The 26,136-nt window shown below is 40.2% G+C and overlaps 1 protein-coding gene across 5 annotated transcripts in view; it reads left to right on the forward strand.

Moving 5' to 3' along the window:
• Positions 1 to 26,136, forward strand: part of WNT5B (Wnt family member 5B) — a 125,945-nt gene that overhangs the window by 63,548 nt on the left and 36,261 nt on the right. The window contains exons 1-2 of one of the 5 annotated variants that reach the window (XM_045830444.1): positions 2,027 to 2,055; positions 2,167 to 2,241. The exons of 2 other annotated variants lie outside the window; for them this stretch is intronic. In XM_045830444.1, coding sequence (XP_045686400.1) covers positions 2,230 to 2,241 — 12 coding nt within the window. In that variant the 5' untranslated portion in view covers positions 2,027 to 2,055; positions 2,167 to 2,229. Of the gene's footprint in view, positions 1 to 2,022; positions 2,242 to 26,136 lie in introns of those variants that run through there. 2 more of the 5 variants (XM_045830446.1, XM_045830445.1) reach the window with 2 other exon arrangements.

Genomic DNA, 26,136 nt, shown 5'->3' on the forward strand with positions numbered 1-26,136 from the left:
TGGCCTTCTGAATCCCAGGTTTTGCATCTGAGGAGGATTCAACCAACCACAGATGGAAAACAATATTTTCAGTCCGCAGTTGGGAATACACAATGTCAACTGTATGCATTGTTCTACACCATTATACATAAGGGGCTTGAACATCCTCAGATTTGGGGATCCCTAGGGGCCCTGGAACCAATCCCCATCCCCCAACCCCATGAATACAGAGGATCTATATGAGGGAGAACCCCCCAAAACTTGGAATTTATTTATAAAAAATTGCGTATGTATTCTTACATGTTTAAACTTCAGTCTCCTTCAAAGTACTCCCTGTTTGATGCAATACACCTATTGACACATTTTTTCCACTGCTCAAAAATGGTTTTGATGCCTTTTAGTGCTCCTGCCATGTTTTTGTTTCATCTTTTCCACATCGGCAAAAGTTTTCTCTTTGAAGACTTTTTTCATCTGGGGAAACAAAGTTGCTTGGGAGGAGAGTGGGTAAATAGGGAAGGTGGTGCACAGGGGACATGCTGGTTTTGGTCAAAAACTGCTGAACACTCAGTGTGGTGTGGGCAAGTGCGCTTGTAAATCACCCATCATGAAATGGGCAAATACATTGAAAGAGTCTTCAAAACAAATTCACTGAAGCCAAACACAGCCTCTCACAACAATGCCAGCTGCTACACTGATACAGATGTGTTCCTAGAACACTCACCAGGCAGGGGAAGCCTGTACTACAAGGTGCCTGCACTCCAGAAGATAATTCCGGGTTTTGGGGGGTTCCCCCCTCGTAGTTAAGTTTTGGGGGAGTCAAAAGTTATAAGAGGATTTTCCACTGTGTGGAAGTCAGCCCCTAGCTTCATGTTGTTTAAAGGTCAATTATATATCCAAAAACTGTGGCCCAGAGTCCAGCTGGTGGGTAAGGAATTAAAATATTGGGTGTTGTGTATTAATTCTAACTTATGCATGGTGCAATGCCTGCTATATAGTAGGTACTCTGTAAATGTCAAACTGAACTACTGAGAACTATAGTAATAATGTAATATCTTTATGAAAGATCTCATACATATCAAAACTTCTCCAAGAGTTCTCAGATTTATGAAATGGTGCCTTTCCAACTTCAAGATTCTTGAGAGCAAAATTCTCTATTCTTAGTATTTCAAAATAGGACAGTGTCTTGGGGCATGTCTTGATTAGAAAGTATTAAAGATAAGAGAGGGTGAGATTTGATTCAGTGTCTGCATATAGAAGACTAAGCAGCAGTAAAACCCCCCTCAAATGACCTAATTTAAAATGGGCAAAGGACTTGAATAGACAGTTCTCCAAAGAACATTTAGAAAGGTCCATCAAGCAAGTGAAAAGATGCTGAACATTAGTAATCATTAGGGAAATGCAAACCAAATCTACAGCACGATATCACCTCAGACCCATTAGGATGGCTACTATCAATAACACAGCAAATAACAAGGGTTGGTGAGAATGTAGAGAAATTGGGACCTTGGTACACTGTTAGTGGAAATGTAAAATGGTACAGCCACGGTGGAAAACAGTGGTCATTTTTCAAAAAAATTAAAACTACCACATGATCTAGCAATCCCACTTCAGGGTATACACTCAAGAGAAAGGAAAGCAGAGTCTTGAAGAGCTATTTGTACCCTGTGTTTATAGAAGCACTATCACAATAGCCAAAAGTTGGAAGTAATCCAAATGTCCATTGAATGGATGAATGGATAAACAAATGTGGAATATACAGGGGTGAGCAAAAGTAAGTTTACAGTTGTGAGTACACAAAACATAGGTTATTCTTGTATTATTATTTACCAATTACTGTATTATGGAATTATATCTTATTATTGTTATTATTTTGTATTCTTATGATTTATCTTTTAGGTAATGATGGCTGGTAATTTAACCTACTTGTGCCCACCCCTGGATGTTGATATATTATTCATTTTAAAAAGGAAGAAACTCCTGTCACGTGCTATAGCATGAATGAACCTGGAGAAGTCATGCTGAGTGAAATAATCCAGTCACAAAAAGACAAGTGCCGTGTGATGTCGCTTGTATGAGGTGCCGAGAGTGGTTGATATCACAGACACAGAATGTGGGATGGTGCCCTCCCAGGGCCAGGGGAGGCAGAGTGGAGAGTTGTTTATTGAATCTAGGGTTTCGTTTTTGCAGGATGAAAACGTTTTGATGGCCTGTTGTGAATATATTTAACACTATTGAATTGCACACTTAAAAATGTTTGAGATGGTAAGTTTTTTGTTATATGTATTTTACACAGTTAAAAAATAGAAAATTTCACAACATGGGCCATATAATCAATTATATTGTGATAACTATGCATGAAGCCAGGTGGGTACCGGAAGCATCGGTGGGGAACACTGTCCAAAGTATATGATTGTCTAATCACTATGCTGTACACCTGAAACCAATACAAATAATACTGTAATTGAAAAATTAAAAAATAAATTTTTAAAAATGAAAAGATTTAAATAGAACAAACATTTTGAAATAAAGATGTGAATAAAAAGGAAAAACAAGTGAAAATTGTTCTCACATCAACAAATTACCAGGAACACCTCTATTTGTTTATTCTTCCCAAATTATCAGTTTGCTATATCCTGTAAACATGGACTTTATCTACCTCAGTAAGAATAAGGGCTTGAAATCAGAGTAGCTGGAGACTCTCATTGGGATGACTGTATATTTTATTGTTTAAACTGGAAAAACTCATGAGAGTGAAAAGGGGCGCTATTAATAATCACCCTCAGATTATTTTTATTTTTAAGTATATTTTATTGATTATGCTATTACAATTGTCCCATTTATTTTCTCCCCTTTATTGTATTCTGCCCTGCTCCCCCCTTCCCCCAGTATTTTCCTCCCCTGAGTTCATGCCCATAGGTTGTACATATAAGTTCTTTGGCTGCTCCATTTCCTATGCTATGCTTAACCACCCCCCACCCCTGTCTATTTTGTACCTACTAATTATGCTTCTTATTCCCTGTACCTTTTCCCCCATTTTTCCTCTCCCCCTCCCTGCTGATATCCCTCCATGCGATCTCCATTTCCACGATTCTTTTCCTGTTCTAGTAGTTTGCTTAGTTTGTTTTTGATTTTTAGGTTTAGTTGTTGATGGTTGTGAGTTTGTTATCATTTTACTGTTCATAGTTTTGATCTTCTCTTTCTCAGCTGAGTCCCTTAACATTTCATATAATAAGGGCTTGGTAATGATGAACCCCTTTAACTTGACGTTATCTGGGAAGCAGTAGTTTGTCTACCCCCATTCTAAATGATAGCTTTGCTGGGTAGAGTCATCTTGGATGATGGTCCTTGCCTTTCATGACTTCAAACACTTCTTTCCAGTCCCTTCTTGCCTGCAGAGTTTCTTTTGAGAAATCAGCTGATAGTCTTATGGGAACTCCTTTGTAGGTAACTGTCTTTTTCTTTTGCTGCTTTTAAGATTCTCTCCTTATCTTTAATCTTGGCTAATGTGATTATGGTGTGTACTTCCTTGGGTCCAGATTGTTTGGGACTCTCTGAACTTCCTGGACTTCCTAGAAGTCTATTTCCTTTGCCAGATTAGGCAAGTTCTCCTTCATTATTTTATCAAATAAGTTTTCAGTTTCTTGCTCTTCCTCTTCTCCTTCTGGTACCCCTATGATTTGGATATTGGAACATTTAAAGGTGTTCTGGAGGTTCCTAAGCCTCTCCTCATCTTTTAGAATTCGTGTTTCTTCATTCTGCTATGATTGAATGTTTATTTCTTCCTTCCATTCTAAATCATTGATTTGAGTCCTGGTTTCCTTCCCTTCACTGTTGGTTCCCTGTATACTTTTGTTTATTTCACTTTTCATAGCCTCCACTTCATCCTTTATTTTGTGTCCGTACTCAATCAATCTGTGAGCATCCTGATTATCAGTGTTTTGAACTGTGCATCTGATAGGTTGGCTATCTCCTCATTGCTTAGTTCTTTTTCTGGAGTTTTGATCTGTTCTTTCACTTGGGCCATATTTCTTTGTGTCAGTGCACCTGCTAAATTGTAAGGGGTGGAGTCATAGGGTGTGGCAACCCACTTCACTGTGTTGTGGTAAAGTCTGAATGAATGTTTCTCCTTCAACTCCTTGGTTATTGGACTTCCATACAGTTCGATTTCCTGCCAGTTCTGGGTTTTTTGTTTGTTTTTAAATTGGTTGTTTGTTGTTCTTTTGGTTGTGCAACAAAGTGAAGCATATCTACCTACACCTCCATCTTGTCCAGAAGTCTAATCACCCCCATATGAATGGTCACCCCCTCCTTTTACTCTGGAAGCAGGAAATTTGTAATTTACAACTTATAAATGTTAACTTCAATGTGTTTTTTCATATTTGCAGGTACCCAACCAAAGGATTAGAAATACTTTGATAGAATAAACTCAAATAGCAGCTATTATTTGTAAATATCAACCAGCACCTTAGGTACTTGTTACAAAACAGATAGCTATGACAACTCTAAAAAAAATAACAAGCCTGCCCTGGCTGGGTGACTCAGTTGGTTAGAGTGTTGTCCTGGCATACACAAGAAAGGCTGCAGTTGGATTCCCAGTTGGGGCACAAACCTAGGTTGTGGGTTCAGCTGTCAGTCAGGACATATACAGGAGGCAACAGATCAATGTTTCTCTGTCATATGTATGTTTCTGTATCTCTTCCCCCACCTTGACCTTTCTCTCTCTCTCAAATCAATAAACATACCCTCAGATGAGGATAAAAAATTGAAATATTAAAAAAATAAGTTGTGTTGTAAATGAAGCCATTTCCACAGTGCTGAACATTTTAAAAGGTGAGTTTTCAATCATTCAGTCATTTGAGAAATATTAATACAATTCTTGTGTACTGTTCTGTGCTATGAAGTAGACAAAGATGTTTAAGATTGTATTTCTGCCTTTAAGGATTTTTACCTCAATGAGCTAGAGAACAACTGCTTATAGTGACCTTATTTGTTATTGTCACAGTTCCTATAGAGTGATGGAAATAAAGTGTTTTGGTTTAGAGTGGTGACTTTCAACATATTTTTATCTCATGGCACACATAACTAATTATTAAAATTGTGCAGCACACCTAAAAATTGTTTTTGCTGATCTGACAAAAATTAGGTATAATTTTGATTGATTTAAAAATGATGATGATGATGATGATAATAATAATAATAATAATAATAATAATAATAATAATAATAATTACCTACCCTTTTTGCTCCAAAGTGACTTTTTAAAAATATCAGGTGCTTACACTTGTATATAAGGATTTCTGGTACCAAGAATTAACCAATCAGACACAACCTTATTATGCAATGTGACCAATAAGATGCTCCTTTAGTATGCCCTGGCTGGTGTGGCTCAGTGGACTGAGTGCCAGCCTGCGAACCAAAGGATCACCAGTTCAATCCCCAGTCAGGGCACATGCCTGGGTTGTGGGCCAGGTCCCCAGTTGGGGGCGTACAAGAAGCAACCACACATTGATGTTTCTCTCTTTGTCCCTCCCTTCCCCTCTCTCTAAAAATGAACAAAAAAACTTAAAAAAAAAAAGATGCACCTTTATTGTATCATGTATAATATTTATGGGTCAAGACAGGGCATTCACACCAGGCTGCTATTGCTGTGTTGGCTATTGTCATTTTTTTATTTGACAATCTAAGGGAAAAGAGGTCAGTGCCCCTGACTAAATAGTCATATATTGCATGTTTTAAAAATTCTTGAGCTACACCTGTTGAAAATCTCTGACTTAAAGGATCACCACAGGGAGACCTAGAATTTGAATAGGCATTGATGGGAGGAAGGTCATTACATAGAGTTAAAACTTGAAGAACAGGCTAAAGTTTTCCCTTCCTTGTTTAGAAAAAAATAAGAATGCATTCATTAATAGCAACCATACATTGTCTCATATTGGTATGGTTCTTCCATATTGAGGCATCAATTAGATTAATTTTTAAAAATCTCCTTTTCACAGAATTCTTAGTTTGCTTTTTTCTTTTCAAGGATATGGAAACCTTAACTCTTATTTATCTAGAATTGGAATTCAGTTTCTGAAGTCAGAAAATTTCAGTTCATGATTTGGACTTTACTACTGTTTTTACAACTAAGATTGCCTTGGAAAAAAACTTTTTTAAAACTGTCTCTCTCATCTGCTCAATTCACCTCTCTCTGGCAGTAGAGCTTACACATTCAGGTAGGTATGGAGGAGGGGGGCCATTCAGGGTTCTACCTGGCCCCTGGGAAGGCTCAGGTGCAAGAGTGGCTTCCATGCATGTCTCTCTTGGGTGCCTATGACAGGAGGGCTCCTTAGCACTCCTCTGTTTCCAAGGCAGCATTGTGAGCTAAATTTACACCAGGCTCGGAGTCCGAATTGTGTATTTGAACCTTAGATCTCCCATTATAGTTGCATGACCTATGGCAAAGTGACTTAAATTCTTTGAGCTTCAATTTCCTCATCTACAAAATCAAAGTAATTCTTTAAATTTTTTTTTAATTTATAAATTTTTAGAGAGAGAGAGGAAGGGAGAGAGAAGGAGATCGATTTGTTGTTCCACTCATTTATGCATTCATTGGTTGATTCTTTTACGTGCCCTGACCAGGGATCAAACCTGCAACCTTGACATATTGGGATGATGTCCTAACCAACTGAGCTTCCTGACCAGGGCCAAAATAATTCTTATTAGGAGAATTCATGGGACAAAAAAGTCCTCAAGACAGGAAGGTCCAAAGGTAGGACGTGGCACATAGTAGGGAGCTAATAAATGTTATTTTTGGTTTTTCTTTTATAAATGCCATGTGAAAAACTCCCACACAGATATGCCCCCAAATTGTTCAAATGTATATTTTCTGACAGTTAAACATTTTTTAAGTGTTATTTCCTGTTTTTAAGAAATGCACAGGTTAAAGGAGCGGAAACATAGCAAAAGTACAAGAGCTTAAGAAAGTGATCTCTCGCTGAGAGCCAGCAGTCTGCCTCCCTGCACCTCATCTTCTCCTCTGTACACCAGGAAGAGGGGCATGCTCCTTTCAGTCACCAAGATGTAGTCCCAGACTCCTGTCAGACAAACATCTGCCTGTTGTCTTTGATCTATCTTTTCACTACCAATCCTTGCACTTTCCTTTGCTTGAGCAGGAGTTCTCAAACCAGCATTTGCATCAGAACAACTTTGAAGGCTTCCCAGTCAGAAGTCTGGGTTTGGGCCTGAGAATTTGCACTCCTAGCTAGTGAAGCTGACACTGCTGACCTGGTACCACAGCCCTGAGAACCACTGGTTAGAACACCCTCCTATATACACTTTTCTTCTTCTTGCCTTATTTTTTTAAATTTATACATATTTATTGACTCCAGGGAGAAAGATAGAGAAATATCAATGTGAGAGAAACATCGATCAGTTGCCTCTTGCACGTGCCCCAACCAGGTACCAAACTTGCAACCCAGGCATGTACCCTGACCGGGAATCAGCCCTGCAACCCTTTGGTGCATAGGACAGTGCCCCAACCAACTGAATCACACCAGCTGGCACTTCCCCCTGCTTTAAAACCTTTGTTAAATTATACTTAAAGTTTCTCACTTTTTGGTAAGAGTAACATTAAAGAAAGTACATTTTCTTTCCCCCCTATCTTTTGTCTTTTAGATTGTAAGCTCCTCTGATATGAACACTGAATTTTTCCCCTCAGTGATATAGTGAAATAACATAAGTTTGTAGCCAGACAGATTCTGGGTTAAAATCTTTTCTCTTTCTTTCTCTGTTTTTTGTTGTTTTTTGTTGTTGTTGTTGTTGGGGTTAAAATCTTGACTCTATCACTTATTAGCTCTGCAACATTGGATAAACTATTTTATGAGTTGGAGTCTTAGTTTTCTTGTCTGTTAAATGGGACTAGTGATTTCCATATCTTGTGAATTTGGTGAGGATTGAATGGGGTAATGTGTGTAACCACTTAGTTCAGTTCCTGACCATAATGAAAATAGCTAATATCTGTTGAATGTTAGACATTCCTTCAAGGTCTTCACATATATGAATTTATCTATTCTTCCCAAGAGCTAATCTCCAAACCTATGAAGTTTTCACTATTATCTCCATTTTACAAAAGATGAAACTGTGGCATAGAGAGAGAAGTAACTTGAACTGAAGAACAAACAGCTGGCTGAACTGGAATTTGAACTCTATAATCTATAACTTCTTCAATAAAAGTTTTTAATCCAGCTGTGTCCATTTGTCATGTGAATCTAGGTTAACTCACCTTTGAAATCCAGAAGTTACACCCCTCAAAGAGGTTGTTAACCCTCAAAAGAGTAGGTAATCTTGTAATTCACTTCCTGTCTTGCTTTCTTCAATCTTTCTTATGTTGCCGCATTAATTTCAAATGCATAAAAGAAGCTGCAAAACTGTTATTCTGCAGAGCATTTAAGATCTTGCTCCCTGGTATATGTCATCAGTTTGGCCCAAATAATCTCTTATAAAAATTCTAAAAACAAAACAAAACAAACCATAAAACATATAAATTTAGTATTGCAACTTGCTAGGATGCAGTTAAAATATGACATGAATCAAGAGCTCATGAGAGCAATGGTTAACAGTGAATGAGAGGATTTCTGATCAAGATGGCAGAGTAGATAAATGCTGTGCTTGCCTTGCCTTTAAACCACATCAAAATTACAACTAAAATATGGGAAAAAACTACCCTTGAGAACACCCAAGGACTAGCCAAACAGAACTTCTATAACGAAGGTTATGAGAAGAAGCCCTGTGGAGACTGGTAGAGAGGAAATGGGCTGGTGCTACACATGCATGTGGTGCTTAAAAATAGGGAGGGATATCTTGGCTGAGGAGGTCCCCCTGAGAAGCAAGGGACCCCAGCCCCACACGTGACTCCTCAGCCCAGAGCACCAGTGCTGGGAAGAAAAGTCCCATATCTGTGTGTGAAAATCAGCAGGGGCTCCACCTGGGTAAGACAGAGGGCTGCTGTAGGCACAGGTATCCTCTTAAAGGGCCTGAGCACAGACTCACAAACATTCAACCTAAGCTTCAGTAAATGGTCAGGAACTGGAAAAGTACCAGGGATATCAGGGAAGAACTAAATTGTTTGGCTTCAGGGCGAGGGCTGGAGCAGCACTCTCTCCTGGAAGGAAGGGCTGGCAGGTACCATTGTTCTTTTGTTGAGCTCCCTCACCAACCCAAACTGCAGGTACAGGTAAGCCTCCAAATTTGAATCTCCATAGCCTAGATAACACTGCTTGCCCTACCCTGGTGATTCCCTGAGACCCCTGATGATTCCCTGAGACTCCACCCCACCCAACTAGCACACTTGTCCAAACCTCTTTCAGCAGCTGTTACACACAAGCGGCAGCCTTAGCCCATGCTCTGACTTTCCTAAATTCTTTTAAATGTCCATGAACCCCAAACAAGTAGCGGCTAGCCTCAGTGAGCCCTGTATCTCTTGCTAAGCAGTCTCAAGCATGGTATTACTGGAAGCTGGCCTTGGTTCAAAGCATATCCTCTCACAGGCATCTCCAAGCTCTGCACTAGCAGCCGCCCACCACAGATCACTTTCTAGCTCCTACCGGGTGATCTTGGCTGGGTGCAGGAAATGGCTTTACCTTAGCCTGCACAGGAGCCCTTCCCAAGAGGCCACAAAACTAACACACTCAGTAGCCAGCTTCACAGCATACCAGAACACCACAAATAACACAAGCAAAGGGTACACTTGACAGGTAGCAGAGCCCTGCTAAAGCAAACCCTGCTCTGTGGGGTCAACTCCTGCACAACAGCTTGTCTGTCATAGTCACAGCCAATCCTCAGTCTGCAGGTCAGTTCCACCCACTGATATGTCAGGAGCATTAAAGCTCAACTGAAACAGGAGAGTACACACTACCCACACAAGGAGGACCCCTAGATGACCCAGATTAGGTGACAAGGGAGACTGAGCCACTGGGCCCCACAGAACACCTACAATATAAGACAACTGCACCAAGACTGGGAGACATAGTGGATATGCCTAGTACATGGAAATAAACATGGAGAGGCTGCCAAAATGAGGAGACAAAGAAACATGTTCCAGTGGAAAGAACAGGACCAAACTCTAGAAAAAATAAACAAAATGAAGGCTACCAGATATTGAGTTCAAAACACTGGTTATAAGAATGCTCAATGAACTTGAGTGGAAGAATAGAGGAATTCAGTGAGAACCTCCACAAAGAAAGAGAAACAATAAAAAAAAGTCAAGAATGAAAAATATAACTGAAATGAAGAATACATTAGATGGGGTCAACAGCAGATTATATGAAGCAAAAGATAAAATCAGCGATTTAGTACACAAGGTAGCTGAAAATACCTAACTAGAACAGCAAAAAGAAAAAAGAATGTAAAATTAGAATAGTTTAAGGGACCTCTGGGACATCAAGAGTACCAACATTCACATGATAGAGGTGAGAGAAAAAGGAATCAAAGACCTATTTGAGATATAATGACTGAAAATTTTCTTCACCTACAGAGGAAATAGACATAAAAGTCCAGAGAGCACAGAGAATTCAGATGAACACAAAGAGGCCCACACCGAGACACCCATAACTAAAATGCATAAACTTAAAGAGAGAATGTTTTTTTAAATTTTAATCATTGTTCAAGTAGTTTTCTCCCATTTACTCCCATTCCAGCCCACCCACCCAACTCTCCCCACTTCCCTCCCATTACCCCCCACCCCTACTTTTTGTCCATGTGTCCTTTAAAAAAGAGAGAATGTTAAGGCAGCAAAAGAAAATCAGTTAGTTACCTAGAAGGAAGCTTCCATAAGACTGTCAGCTGATTTCTCAACAGAAACTTTGTAGGCGAGAAGGAATTGGCACAAATATTCAAAGTGGTGAAAATTAGGGATCTATAATCAAGATCACTCTATTGCTCTATGCAGCTAGGCTATCATTTAAAATCAAAGGACAGATAAAGAGCTTCCAAGACAAGAAAAATCTATGAGGTCATTACCACCAAACCAGTATTATAAGAAATGTTAAACAAAAATCTTTAAGAAAAAGAACAGAGAAAAAGATTAAAAATATGAATACTAAAATGGCAGCTACATACCTACTAATAATTACTTTATTTTTTAGAGAGGGGAAGGGAGAGAGAAGACAAGGAGAGAAACATCAATATGTGGTTGCCTCTCACATGTCCCCTTCTGGGGACCCGGGCCCCAGGCATGTGCCCTAGACTAGAAATCAAACTGGTGACCCTTTGATTCGCAAACCAGCACTCAACCACTGAGCCACACCAGCCAGGGCCTATCAAAAATTACTTTAAATATAAGTGGTTTAAATGCTTCAATCATAAGACACCAGCTGGCTAAATGGGTGAGAAACAAGACCCATATATATACTGCCTACCAGAGACCCACGTCAGGTCTAAAGACACACACACAGTGACTGAAAGTAAAGGGATGGAAAAAAATATTTCATGAAAATGAAAACAAACAAAAAAGCAGTGGTAGCAATATTTATATCAAACAAAATAGACTTTAAAACAAAAGTATAATGAGACAAAAAAAGGACATTTCATAATGATGAAGGGATCAATCCAATAAGAGGATATAATTCTTGTAAATTTTATGCACCCAATGTAGAAGCACTTAAATATATAAAGCAAATTTTGATAGGCGTAAGGGAGAGATCAACAATAATGCAGTCATAGTAGAGGACTTTAACACCCCATTGACATACTGGATAGGTCATTCAAACAGAAAATCAACAAGGAAACAGCAGCCTTAAATGACATGTTACCCACATGGGTTTAATTGATATTTTTATAATATTTCACCCAAAAATAGCAGAATATTCTTTATTTTCAAATGTACATGGAACATTTTCTAGGATAGACCATATGTTAGGCCACAAAACAAGCCTCAAAGATAAGAATATTGAAATCATATCAAATATCCTCTGCAATCACAAGAGTATGAAAGTAGATATCAATTACATGAAGAAGACTGAAAAGACACAAATATATGGAGGCTAAATAACATGCTACTAAACAATAAATGGGTCAACAATGAGATCAAGGAAGAAGTAAAAAGATAACTTTGAGGACTTCTGGCAAGATGGAGGCACAGGTGGACGCACCGTACCTCCACGCACAACCAAGATTAGAACAACAACAATTTAGAGGCAGAATAACACCCAGAACTGATAGAGAATTTATCTGAATGGAAGTTGGACAGCCAAGAAGTTGAAGTAGACTCGTTCATCCAGACTGGTAGGAGGGGTGGAGACAAGCAGCCGGGTGCCGGTTGCAGCGAGGGTCGCGGCGCATGGAGAGCAGTGGGCGCATAAGGCAACCAACGGGAGCGCGTGAGCCATCCGGGGCGCGCAGGATCGCAGCGGGTCGACCCTGAGTACGCAAGCGGCAGCTGGCAGACCCAGTGAGGCCGAGATTGTGGACCAGGGCAGAGCGCGCAGCCCAGGATCTCAGGGAAGGAACTGTGGTCTCAGGAGAGCGGAGCTACCACCATTGTTCCCTCCTGTCCCCGCCCACACATACAACGTCACAATCTAGCGACTGGGGTGCCAAGCCCCAGTGAACACCTAAGGCTCTGCCCCTCACCATAACAGGAGTGACCAGACCCCCCCCCCAAAAAAAGAGAGAGAGAGAGAGAGAGAGAGAGAGAGAGAGATGTATCAAACAGAAAAACGGATCAATGCCACAGGGCTCATCCTTTTGAGCGACCAAGAGATAGCCAATCTATCATATGCACAGTTCAAAGCACTGGTGATCAGGAAGCTCACAGAATTGGTTGATTTTGGGCATAAATTACATGAAAAAATGCAGGTTACCATAAAAGAGATGAAGGAAGATGCACGGAGAACCAATAGTGTTGGGAAGGAAACTGGGACTCAAAACAATAGAGTGGACCAGAAGGAGGAAGAAAAGAACCAAACAGGAAAGAATGAAGAAATAAGAATTCAAAAAAACGAGGAGAAGCTTAGGAAGCTCCAGGACATCTTTAAACGTTCCAACATCCAAATTATAGGGGTACCAGAAGGGGAAGAGGAAAAGCAACAGATTGAACACGTCTTTGAACAAATAATAAAGGAGAACTTCCCCATTCTGGCAAAGGAAATAGATGTCCAGGAAGTCCAGGAAGCTCAGAGAGCCCCAAAGAAGTTGGACCCAAGAAGAAACACACCAAGGCACATCATAATTACATTACCCAAGGTAAAAATGAAGGAGAGAATCCTAGAAGCAGCAAGAGATAAGGGGACAGTCACCTACAAAGGAGTTCCCATCAGACTGTCAGCTGATTTCTCAAAAGAGACCTTACAGGCAAGAAGGGGCTGGAAAGAAATAATCCAAGTCATGAAAGACAAGGACCTATATCCCAGAATACTTTATCCAGCAAAGCTTTCATTTAGAATGGAAGGACAGATAAAGTGCTTCTCAGATAAGGTCAACTTAAAGGAGTTCATCATCACCAAGCCCTTATTTTATAAAATGTTAAAGGGACTTATCTAAGAAAAGAAGATAAAGAAAAAACATGTATAGTAAAAGGACAGCAAACTCACAATTATTAACAACCACACTTAAAACAAAAAGAAACTAAGCAAACAACTAGAACAGGGACAGGACCACAGAAATGGGGATCACATGGAGGGTTAGCAACAGGGGAGTGGGAGGAGGAGAGAGAGGGAAAAGGTACAGAGAATAAGTAGCATAGATTGTAGGTTGAAAATAGATAGGGAGAGGGTAAGAATAATATGGAAAATGTAGAAGCTAAAGAACTTATAAGTATGACACATGGACATGAACTAAAGGGGGGGATATGGGTGGGAGAGGGTGTACGGGGTGGAGGGGAGTGAAGGGGGGAAAATGGGACAACTATAATAGCATAATCAATAAAATATATTAAAAAAAGATAACTTTGAGACAAAATGGTAACACAGCAACTCAAAATCTGAGACACAGCTAATGCAGTTCAAAAAGGAATTTCATAGCTACACAGGCCTACCTCAAGAAACAAGAAAAATATCAAATCAGCAGTCTAATCTTACACCAAAAGGAACTAGAAAAAGAAGAAGAAACAAAGCCCAGAGTGAGTAGAAGCAAAAACATAATAAAGATCAGAGTAAAAATAAATGAAATAGAATCTAAAAACCAGTGCAAAAGATCAATGAAACCAAAAGCTGATTCTTTGAAAAAATAACAAAATTGATAAACCTTTAAATATTCTCATCAAGAAAAAGAGATAATCCAAATAAATAAAATAAAAAATGAAAGAGAAACCCTGACTGGTGTAGCTCAGTGGATTGAGTGTGGGCTGGGAAGCAAAGGTTGCCAGTTAGATTCCCAGTCAGGGCACATGCCTGGGTTGCAAACCAGATCCCCAGGGGGGACCACGTGAGAGGCAACCACACATTGATGTTTCTCTCCCTCTCTTTCTCCCTCCCTTTTCTTCCCTAAAAATTAAAAATAATAAAAAAAAGAAATGAAAGAGGAAAAGTAACAACTGGCACCACAAAAATACAAAGGATTTAAAAAAAAATACTACAAACAGCCTGGCTGGCATAGCTCAGTGGATTGAGAGCGGGCTGCGAACCAAAGTGTTGCAGGTTTGATTCCCAGTCAGGGTACATGCCTGGGTTGCAGGCCACGGCCCCCAGCAACCGCACATTGATGTTTCTCTCTCTCTCTCTCTCTTTCTCCTTCCCTTCCCTCTCTAAAAAATAAATAAATAAAATCTTTAAAAAAATACTACAATTATAATGCCAACAAATTGGAAAGCCTAGAAGAAATGGATAAATTCCTAGAACTATACAATCTTCCAAGACTGAATTAAGAAGAAACCAAAACCTGAACAGACCAATAACTACTATTAACATTGAACCAGTCATCATAAAACGCCTAACAAAAAAAAGTCCTGGACCAGATGGCTTCACAGGTGAATTTTACCAAATAGTCAAAGAGGAATTAATAATCACCTTTCTCAAACTATTCCAAAAAAATTACAGAGGAAGAAAGGGCTCCCAAGTTTATTTTACAAGGCTAGCATTACCCTGATTACAAAACATGGCAAAGACATTACCAAAAAAGAAAATCACAGGCCAATATCCCTAATGAACATAGATACAAAAATCCCCAACAAAATGTTAGCAAACTGGATTCAACAATACATTCCAAAGGGCATAATCATGTGTGATTTATTACTAGGATGCAAGGCTGGTTCAATGTCTGCAAATCAATTGATGTGATACACCACATAAATGAACTGTATGATTTTTTAATCAAATAAGCAAACATAAAATCAAACAAAATTGTATGATTATCAAACAAACATACCTACAAACAAAATTGTATGAATATATCAATAGGTGCAGAAAAATCATTTGACAAAATGTAACATCCATTTTTTATTAAAAACTCTTAAGCAGCATGGGAATAAAGAGAACATACCTGAACATATGTGACAAACCCTGAGCTAACATCAGACTCAATGTTGAAAAATTAAAAGATCAGGAAGAAGACAAGGATGTCCACTTTCACCACTTCTATTTAACATAGTTGTGGATGCCCTAGCCACAGTGATCAGACAAGAAAAAAAAAAGGCATCCAAATTGATGGACATAGACATGACTTGGGGTGGTGACACACAATACAATATATATAGTGATGTGTTATAGAATTCTACCCCTTAAACCTATACAGTTTTGTTAACCAATGTATCCCAAATAAATTCAATTTGTAAAAAAGGCATCCCCACTGAAAAAGAAGTAATACTGTCATTATTTGCAGATGGTATGATACATAGAGAACCCTAAATATTCCACCAAAAAAACTGCTGGAACTGATAAATCACTTTAGTAAAGTAACATGGTGCTTTGTTTTTTAGGTTCAGTTGTTGATAGTTGTGAGTTTGTTGTCATTTTACTGTCCATAGTTTTGATCTTCTTCTTTTTCTTAGGTAAGTCCCTTTAACATTTTATATAATAAAGGCTTGGTGATGATGAACTCCTTTAACTTGACCTTATCTGGGAAGCGCTTTATCTGCCCTTCCATTCTAAATGATAGTTTTGCTGGGTAGAGCAATCTTGGATGTAGGTCCTACTTTTCATGACTTTGAATATTTCTTGCCAATCCCTTCCAGCATGGAAAGTTTTTTGGTGTTTTTTTTTTTTTTTTGAGAAATCAGCTGACAGTCTTATGGGTACCCCACTGTAGGTAACTAACTTCTCTTGCTGCTTTTAAGATTTTCTCTTTATCTTTCAACTTTGAAATTTTAATTATGATGTGTCTTGTAGTGGGCCTCTTTGCATCCATCTTGTTTGGGACACTTTCTGCTTCCTGGACTTGCATGTCTATTTCCTTCACTAAATAAGGAAGTTTTCTTTCACTATTTTTTTTCAAACAGTATTCCAATTTTTTGCCCTTTCTCTTCTCCTTTGGCACCCCTCTGATGTTGGATCTCTTGAAGTTGTCCCAGAGGCTGCTTATACTATCTTCACTTTTTTGGATTCTTTTTTCTTTTTGTTGTTCTGATTGGTTGTGGGGTTTTTTTGTTTGTTTGTTTGTTTGTTTGCTTCCTTGTGTTCCAAATCATTGATTTGATTCTAGGCTTCATCCACTCTATTGTTGTTTCCCTGTAAATTATTCTTTATTTCAATTAGTGTATCCTTTGCTTCTGACTGGATCTTTTTTATGCTGTTGAGGTCCTCACTAAGTTCCTTGAGAATCCTTATAACTAGTGTTTTGAACTCTGCATCTGATATTTTACTTATCTCCATTTCATTTAGCTTTTTTTCTGATGTTTGATGTTGTTTCATTTGGGCCATGCTTCTTGGCAGCCTTCCTGTGTTTCTTTCTATATATTAGGTAGAGCTGCTTTGACTCTGTGTCTTGGTAGCATGGCCTAATGTACGAGGTGTCCTATAGGGTCCAGTGTCACAGCCTCCCCTATCACCCAAGCTGGGTACTGGAGGTGCGCCCTTCATGTGGGCTGAGGACACCCTTCTCTTACAGTTCAGCCTTGGTTGCTGTTGGCAAATCAATGGGAGGGATTTACTCAGGCCAGTAAGCTGCAAGTATTGGCTGTGACCACTGATCACCAACCTCCACCTTCTGTGGAGGATCAGCTGTACAGAGGTAGGGCACTGGTACTCCAACATGGTCTGTAGCTGCCCACTGGGTGTCCTAGCCCTAGGGTTTCCCGCATAGTGCAGGTCAAGGTCAGCCCCCACCTGTGTTTTGCCCAGAACCTCCTTCCCTAAGCTATAAAGCAGTCTTAGATGGCTGCTACTTGTGCTGGGCTTGGAGATTCTCAGGCGAAGCAAAGCTGTGAATCTAGGCCACCTGCTGCTAGTGCTGGGTCTGGGGCTCACTGAGGCCAGCTGTTGTTTTTTTGATAGGATTTAAGAAGTTGTGCAGTATAAACCAAGACCAGCCATTCATATAGAAAAGCAGCTTGGGTGGATCTGTAAACTGAATGGAGGAGAGTCTCTGGGGATCTCTGAGGTGGGTGAAACAGTGTTAGCCAGGTAGATGGAGTCTCAGATATGGCACCAGCCTGCCAGCTCTGTGGCTCTGCAGGAGGAGGGTTTAGAAAGGGGCAATGGCCTCTGTTCTTCCCAATGCCAGACATTTCAGCCTCTCCTAGTATGCCACTGGTGCCCTTCAAGCTGCCACCCCAGCACTGGAGCCCCAAGGGAGTGAATCTGAGTAGGTAAGTCCAAGAAACTGCTTGGACCCAGCAGTTTCTTCCATGGACTCAATCCCTGCTGGGTTTTGTAGATAGAAGTTGTAGGGACTTATCCTCCTGTCACTAGCACCCTGGGCTGGGCGGCCTAGTGTGGTGCTGGGACTCCTCACTCCTGAGATGTCCCTCCTGAATTTTTATCCACCACACATGGTTATGGAACCAACCTGTTCCACTTCAGCATTTCATCTATCAGTCTGGGTGGATGTGGTTTCTTTATTTCCATAGTTGTCAGATTTCCATTCAACTTGATTTCTGATGGTTCTGAGTGATGGTTGTTCTGCATAATAGTTGTAATTTTGATGTGGTTTTGGAAAGAGGCAATCCATGTCTGCCTACACTATCTTCTTGACCAGAAGTCTCTGAGAAAAAAATGTCTTTTTTAAAAAAGATTTTATTTATTTATTTTTGGAGAGAGAGAGGAAGGGAAGGAGAAAGGGAAAGAAATATCAATGTGTGGTTGCCTCTCAAGTGCCCCCTACTGGGGACCTGGCCTGCAACCCAGGCATGTGTCTTGAATGGGAATCCAACCAGCGACCCTTTGGTTCAGAGGCTGGCACTCAATCCACTGAGCCACACCAGTCCGGGCTGGAAAAGATGTCTCCATAGGTATATGAGTATTGCATCTAATGGAGGGTACTTTAAAGGTGACTGAAGTTTAAACATGTAAGAATAAATACGTATTTTTTTTACAAATAAATTCTGTTTGAGGGGGCCCCTTGTATTTGCCAATGATATATCAGATAAGGGGTTAATATCCAAAATATATAAAGAGCTGATACAACTTAAGACCAAAAAACAAACAAACAAATAATTTCTTGAGAAAATTAGCAGAGGATAGCTTTGGAATAATGTCTGATTAGACATTATTCCAAAGAAGACCTATAGACGGCCAATAGTCATATGAAAAAGATGCTCAAGGTCACTAGCCATCAGAGAAATACAAATAAAACCCCAATGAGATATGACTATCTCATACTGTCAGAATGGCTGTCATCAGTAAATCAACAAATAAGTGTTGGAGATGATGTGGAGAAAAGGGTACCCTGGTGTTCTGTTGGTGGAATTGCAAATTGGTGCCACCACTTTGGAAAACAGTAGGAAGGTTCCTCAGGAAATTAAAAATAGAACTACCATATACCTAGTAATTTCACTTCTGGGTTTTATCTGAAGAAATCCAAAACGATAATCCAAAAAAACGTATGTACCACAGTGTTCATTGCAACATTATTTACAATAGCTAAGATATGGAAGCAACCTAAATGTCCACTGATAGATGATTAGATAAAGAAGTTGTTGCTTTATCTAATAGATGATTAGATAAAGAAGATGTGGTATATAGGTACTATGGAGTATTACTTATCAACAAAAAAGAATGAAATCTTGCCATCTGCAACAAAATGGATGGACCTAGAAGATACTGTGCTGAGCGAAGTTAAGTTAGGTAGAGAAAGACAATACCATATGGTTTCACTTACATGTGGAGTCTAGAAAACAAAGTCAACTAACAAAACAGAAACAAACTTATGGATACCGAGAATAGACTAATGGTTGCCAGATGGGAGGGGGTTGGGGGACTGGGTGAGCAAGGTGAAGGGATTAAAAAGTAGAAATGGGCAGTTACAAAACAGTCACGGGGAGGTAAACAGCATAGAGAATATAGTCAATGGTATTATAATAACAGTGTGTGGTGCAAGGTGGGTACTAGAGTTAGTGGGGAAACACTTCCTAAGTTACGTAAATGACTAAGCACCATGCTGTACACCTGAGACTAATATAATATTAAATGTCACCTGTAATGGAAAAATTTAAAGAATTTAAAATAAAGTTAAAAAGATAAATTTCCTCTCAAAAACTGCAAAACATACCCTGCTCTGTCCCCCCAACCCCCTGCAAAAAAAACCCAGTGAATGAGATTAACTGTACAGTGACCAGTATTGGTCCAAGGTGAGATGGGCTTTCATTTGAAACACTTGAAGGCCCTGGTTGATTTGCTGGCCAAAGTAGGTCAGTATTTGTGTGTGTGTGGAGAGAGAGTGTGGGGGAGAGAGAGAGAGAGAGAACACACGAGTGGCTGTGAGTGTGCATTCTGTGGGTGGATGTGCTGCTAATTCACTTTATGCCTCCAGGCCCTGAGCTGGCTGGCTGGCTGGCTCTGGCCTTACATGGTCCCAAAGGAATGTGCTTGTGTGTAATTATGTCACCCTCTAGTGGTTACTTACTTCCCTGTTAGCCCTTTATCCCCGAAACAACCCACTCTTGGTGTCAGTGACCTCTCTTCAAATGAGATGCAGTGAGCAGAACCTCGGGGAGATACTGGCTGGGAGGGGCAGCGCTGAGGAAAGAGTCTGGCTGAAGGCAAGAAGAGAGGCAGGATCCCAAGAGAGGGAAAAGGGCTACCACAAATAATAATACTTTTGGCAGAGAAAAAGAGGAAGCAGAAAAGGCAGAACATTTGGAAAGAGGGAGAGGATGGAAGATATCTCAACTGAGGTTCCTGAATATCAGTTTTTATTGAGTGGCATTTTATACAGTATTTGTGGGGTGGGACAGTTAGCACATTAGAACTCTTTAGAGCTTCAGTATTGAGGGCTGGAGTTGGGGTGGAGAAGGAATATTTTTAACCAGTTTCAATTCTCTTTTCCAAAGGAAATAGGCAAAGACTGTGACTAACACAGGCTGACTAAATTCCAAACTTTCACTACCCTGAAGTGGACAGCTAAGGACTGCTTCTCCATAGCCTGAGGCTGTGTTCTTTCTGCTGATAAAGGTCATTTTTAGCAAGATCTTGATAGGTTTGTATTCAAAAGGCAAGGAGGGGATGAAGATCAGTCTTAACGCAGAACTGGTTTGCAACTCCCCATCAGGCCTGGGACTCTGCTGTCCAATGCCTTACCAGGTTATTCCCTTATTTTGAAAAGGTGCTGACGCTGAAGCAGGCTTTGCTGGGAACTCCTGTCTGGATGAACTGAGTATGTTCATTTCTTACATAATGCCAAGCCCAAAGGAGCATTAGGGCTTTGCCCTGTCTGCAGAGTTCACAGCCAGGTCACATTTTCTGCCAAGAGGATAGGATAGGGTTAATGGTTTAAAAAAAAACAGCCAGAATCTCAAAGGGGGAAAGAGCAAAGTCCCAGCCTTGCTTGTGTTAACTCCTCACACTCCAGAAAAGATGGTTATGAGATAAAATCAATTTTTGTAGGTTGTGATACTGCTGTTGTGCCAAATACCAGTTATTCCCAAAGATACCAAGAGAACATATCATGCACTGGCTTTTCTCCCTGAGGGGAGGGAGGTGAAAACAGTGCAAATACCCTGCTCATGGGTTTTTAAAGCTGGAACAACTTGTCTCAGTTTGGAAACCTAGCATTTAGTGAGGTTCTTAGTTTTTGTTTACTTTTTATGTTTACACTTCACTTACTGTTTAAAGCCAAAAAGTCCAAGTAACTAAAGTAATCAATGCCTGCAGTTTCAACCATCAAGAATCTTTGACTTAGCTGGTTGACAGAAACTGACCTGGAATTTTCAACATTTTGGCATAATAACAAAATTTAGTAATTATGTGACACGTCTTTAAAGCTTTGAGAGCTTGGCATAGATGCTTAATGACAACGCTGTTTTAGGTGTGTGTTTTTAAATAGAAATAGGGAAAATAAGAGCTAGAATATCTCAGGGTCATGGGAGCAGTCGAGCATGAGTGCATCTGCCCTGCTGCGACCTGCAGAGCCTCTCTGCGCGCCTGCACGTGGGGTCACCATTGCACTCGATGTTTCAGTAAAGCTCAGGTGTGATGGGAAGGGTGACCAGACGCTGGCAGAAGCACACAGAAGTGCGATCACTTATGCTGCTCCATGATCAGTTATTGATGTAGCTGCAGGAAGGGAGCAGCCGGAGATGAGTTAAATGGTGCGAGCACGTGGGCCTGTCAGTGGCCGCGAGAGTGCTTTGGGCACACGGAAAACACAGTCTTGGGGATCCATTCCAAAATGGGGTCTCAGTTCTCTGTTTTCCTGATTTCATGTCTTTAAATTTAAAAAGGTCAGCAGCATTTAAAAAATAACATATAAGGGAAGAAATTATCATAGCTGGTAGAGCCTTCATTGTGATTTCATTGGCAGCATGCCTGCGTCTGCAGCGTTCACTGTGGGGAGTGTGCATCTGCTTCCTGATGCTGAACTTAATGTCCTGACCATGGTGATGTTCAGTGTAATCGTGGCATTTATTAAAACACCCTGTGAGGTGTTATAAACTGGTAGAAAGTTGTGACTACCACATGAATCAATATGCTAACTAATATTTTTCTATGTTCTGTGGTATAAAATAGGAAGTGCTTAAAATCTGAGCATTTCTTAATCCTTGACCTACATCAAGAATCACATGGTTAACATTATCATCTTACATTATATGTGGCTCTCGGAGAGAGCTGCTTATTCAATTCCAATGCATGGATCATGTCCCAAACAGGTTTTGTTTGTTTGGTTTTTGTTTGCTTGTCTTTGAAACAGCAATTTTCAACCTTTTTCATCTCATAGCACATGTAAACTAATTACTAAAATTCTGTGGTGTGCCAAAAATATATTTTTTACTGATCTGACAAAAAAATAGATAGATTTTGATTCATTCACACCAGATGGCTATTGTTGTGTTGGCCCTTGACATTTTTTTATTTGACAGTCTAAGGGGAAAGAGGTCAGTGCCCCTGACTAAGTAAATAGTCAGGTATTTGAAGTTTTAAAAATGCTTGCGGCACATCTGCTAAAGGCTGCTTCTTTAACAGAAAATAATTTTACCCTGTTCATTTAAATTCTAAGACAACGCTGGAAGAGGGAGACTGGGAGACCCAATAATAATGATGTGACCATTGTTGTGCTTCCCTGGAAAAGAAATGGCTCACAGAGAAAACATTGGCAGGAACCAGGTTTGTGGTATTACGCAAGACAGAGTATCCAGATCGCGTATTAAAGTTAAACTGCTTCACACCCTGTCCCTAAACATAAGGATGCAAATCTATGGCAAGAGTATGTTGAAGCCTGAATGCTTTCTTGAACATTTCTTAAATGTTAGGAAATTCTATCCTGAAGGGGTGAGTGTCTGCTCCCTACTCGGAGAATGTTTCCCAGATCCGGCTTGAGCAGACCTCCTCCCTTCCCCACAAAAGAGTAAACTCTCTCTCACACCAAAATAAAATCATCAACAACAATAATAACATAACTTTTGGAAAGCATACTAGAGATCCAAGGCAATTAGAAATTCTGTTCCTGCCTTCCTCTGCAGCTCCTCAGTTTGGTTTGCTTCATGGTTGGATGGTACTTGATCTGGGTGGTGGTTTCATGGGTATGTGCATACAGGGGTGGGCAAAAGTGGGTTTACAGTTGTAATACAAATAAACAATACAATAATTAATAAATAATATAAGCATAAACTGTGTTTCACGTGCTCACAATTGTAAACCTGCTTTTGCCCACCACTGCATATAAAAATTCATAAAGCTGGATATTTAAGATTTGTGCATTTTACCCTATGTATGGTTTTTTTTTTTCAATTAAAAAGTTGTTTGGCCCTGGCCAGTGTGGCTTAGTTGGTTGGAACGTAATCCTGTAACCAGAAAGTTGCAGGTTTGATTCTTGGCCAGGGCACTTACCTGCATTGTGGGTTTGATCCCTGGTCCAGGCATGAATGGGAGGCAACCAATTGATATTTCTCTCTCACATAGATGTCTCTCTCTCTCTCCTCCTTTCTCTCTCTCTAAAAGCAATGAAAAAATGTCCTCCGGTGAGGATTAAAAAAAAATGTTGTTTGTTTGTTTAAGACAGAGGGATTTTAATGGGTCAAGGAAAGTTTACCTCTATGTATACAGTGATCACAAGTTCTGTTTATTCAACAGGCTAACCAAACAGGTAGAGATTCTTCAGCAGCTGCTGCTCAGACTGTAACAGGGATGGGCACCTGGCCCCACCCTTCTGCCCTGCCACCCGCTCTGGCCTGTGATTACCACTCCTTCCCTGGACCTTCTGGCCTGGCTGCTCTCACTGCTGAAAGGGCAGTGAGGCAAGGATTTGTCTTGTTACTTTTTCACCTGCAGGCCTCTGCCCTCTGCCATCCTTCAGCACAGTGTATGCAGTCAGCACTCAGTAAATTTCAACTTTAACTCTGGTCACTTTTGTTTGGTTAATATGCAATGGGTGTGGGGAGTAGAGTGGGAGAGAAAAGGGAAAAGAAGCTTTTTACAAAGACTAGATTGGTGAATCTGTCATGGAAGGAACCTGGGTCTGGGCAGGAGCTGGGATAGAAAACACAGACATTTCTGTCTTTGCCTCAGTCTTTGAGAATGTTTTCTTAAGCAAAAATGCAGTAATTTTATCATTTGCTGCACACCATTCCATGCTGTTCCCTACCAAACCACGTTAGGTCACATTATACTTGCCGTGTAATGCTGTGCTGTTTTCCATTGACTTTTTGGTTGTTGATATTGGCTTTTAGGGTTGGGTGTGTGGTTTCTATCAGCACAAACATGAACATATTTTACCACCGAAATTTTCCTAGGAGTCTGGTCATTTTTAGCTGGAAATTGTTATCAGGACGCATTTTCACATTCTTGTTCTTGCTTTCATTTGGGGCTGCCACCCATAGTGTGGGCTTTCTGTGTGCAGCTGCTGTGCTGATAGGAGTAGAAAAAATGAAGTTTCTCCTATGCAGCCAGGAAGATGAGGAAACCATGGTGATGCTGTATACCATCCACCCACATTTGCTTGTGGTGTACTGGAGCTTCCGATCCAGCTGTCTTTGCCTATTACTCGTCCCAGACAGTGGCATCCACAGGATCAAGACCTTTTGCAGAAGATTGGGAACATTCTTCCCTTATTCTTGTTCCAGTGGCTGAGATCCAGCAGGGCTCCTGCGAATGTTTCCATCACTTCAAGTGAGGGGAACTGGCTATGGGGCAGTTTTTTTGCAGATGAGTCTCATTAAAATTTGCTTGTCAATTTTTAATTTAATTTATTTTATTATTTGTAATCCCTTCACCTTTCTTAGTCAGCCCTAACCCCCTTCCCTCATGTTAGATTTTTAAATTTGTTTTTTAAACTAAATGTGTATTGCTTTTGAAACAAATAGTGTTGTTTTGTTTTGCTAATAGAACCCAGATGGCAGGAGAGAGTTAGTTTTTTCCAATTTTTGTATCACCGTACATGCACTGTCACTGAGACACGGAGGGTAAAGTCAGGACAGTGCTGTGGCTGCGGAGCATGGTTAGGTTTGGACGTTGCTCTCTGTGTGACTTCAGCACATATCTAGTTACAAGGCTTCTTTGGTGAAAACAGATTTTTGCGCTGGAGTTAACCAGGCAAAGCCAGTGTCACCCTGGCCAGTTGAGTTTGAGGACCTGTCTGCCTCACACATCATTAATAGCATTGTTTGTTCAGGGTCCCTCTGTAGAATCTTTGTTCATGCAAAAGTAGAAAGAGGATCACACAGCCCAGCTGGATTTCCAGGTCCTGGGTGGTGTAACCCCTTTGGCTTCTCAACTGAGAAAATTGGATGTGGCCGTCACAGAAAGAGAATAAACATGGAACCCCACAATGCTATGCTTGCAGCCACCTTTATTCCACCGAATTTAACACTTAATGAAAGGCAGGCATACTTTGGGAGGCACAGAGCTGAACCATCCAGGACTCCTACAGTTCCGTCCCTTGAGCTGGTGACAGTTCTGGGCAAGACACTTTAGCCCCGTTCAGTTGGCCACTGGCTGAAAGATGCAGGCAATAATCTCCCCTTCTGTAGGTGTTTTAAGCTTAAACTAAATGATCTATGAAAGAGGAAATACATGTGACTAAGTAACATCTAAAAGTGTATGCCCTCACTAATAATTCAAGAAATGCAGTGTAAAATGAGATAGCATTTTTTACTTATCATGAGAAAAGACTTTTTTAAATACTGTCCAAACATCTTGATTAATTTTTGTCATGTAAAACTAAAGCTTAGTTTAGTGTTTTATTAGGTTGGAAATTTAAAAAATAACTTATTTTAAAAGAGTAGCAAATTGCCCAATAAATTTAATGAGCCAGTTTAACTGAATTGGTTGACTAATCAATAGATGCCAGGATGTTAGAAGTGCAAAAGGCTAGGAATTTGTGTGGTTCAGCCTGTCATTCATTAGTAGAGAAATCAGAGGCCTACAGAAGTTATGGGACTTGTCTAAGGTCACACAGTTGGACCTAAGGTCACACAGTGAAGAGCTGGAACTACATTTGTAGACTGTGATGCACTGTTAGTTAGATGTTGCTGTAGATAAATAGCTTAATATGGGATTGAGCTTTCTTTTTTAGTACCTCAAGGCATTTGTGCCTTACTGTCTTTCTCTCAGGCAAATGTCAGACTTCAAAGAACAGGAATTCAGACACTGTTTCTTC

This window comes from Phyllostomus hastatus, unplaced genomic scaffold, assembly GCF_019186645.2.
Source record: "Phyllostomus hastatus isolate PE091 unplaced genomic scaffold, TTU_PhHast_1.1 phas_contig_152, whole genome shotgun sequence".
Classification (NCBI taxonomy): domain Eukaryota; kingdom Metazoa; phylum Chordata; class Mammalia; order Chiroptera; family Phyllostomidae; genus Phyllostomus; species Phyllostomus hastatus.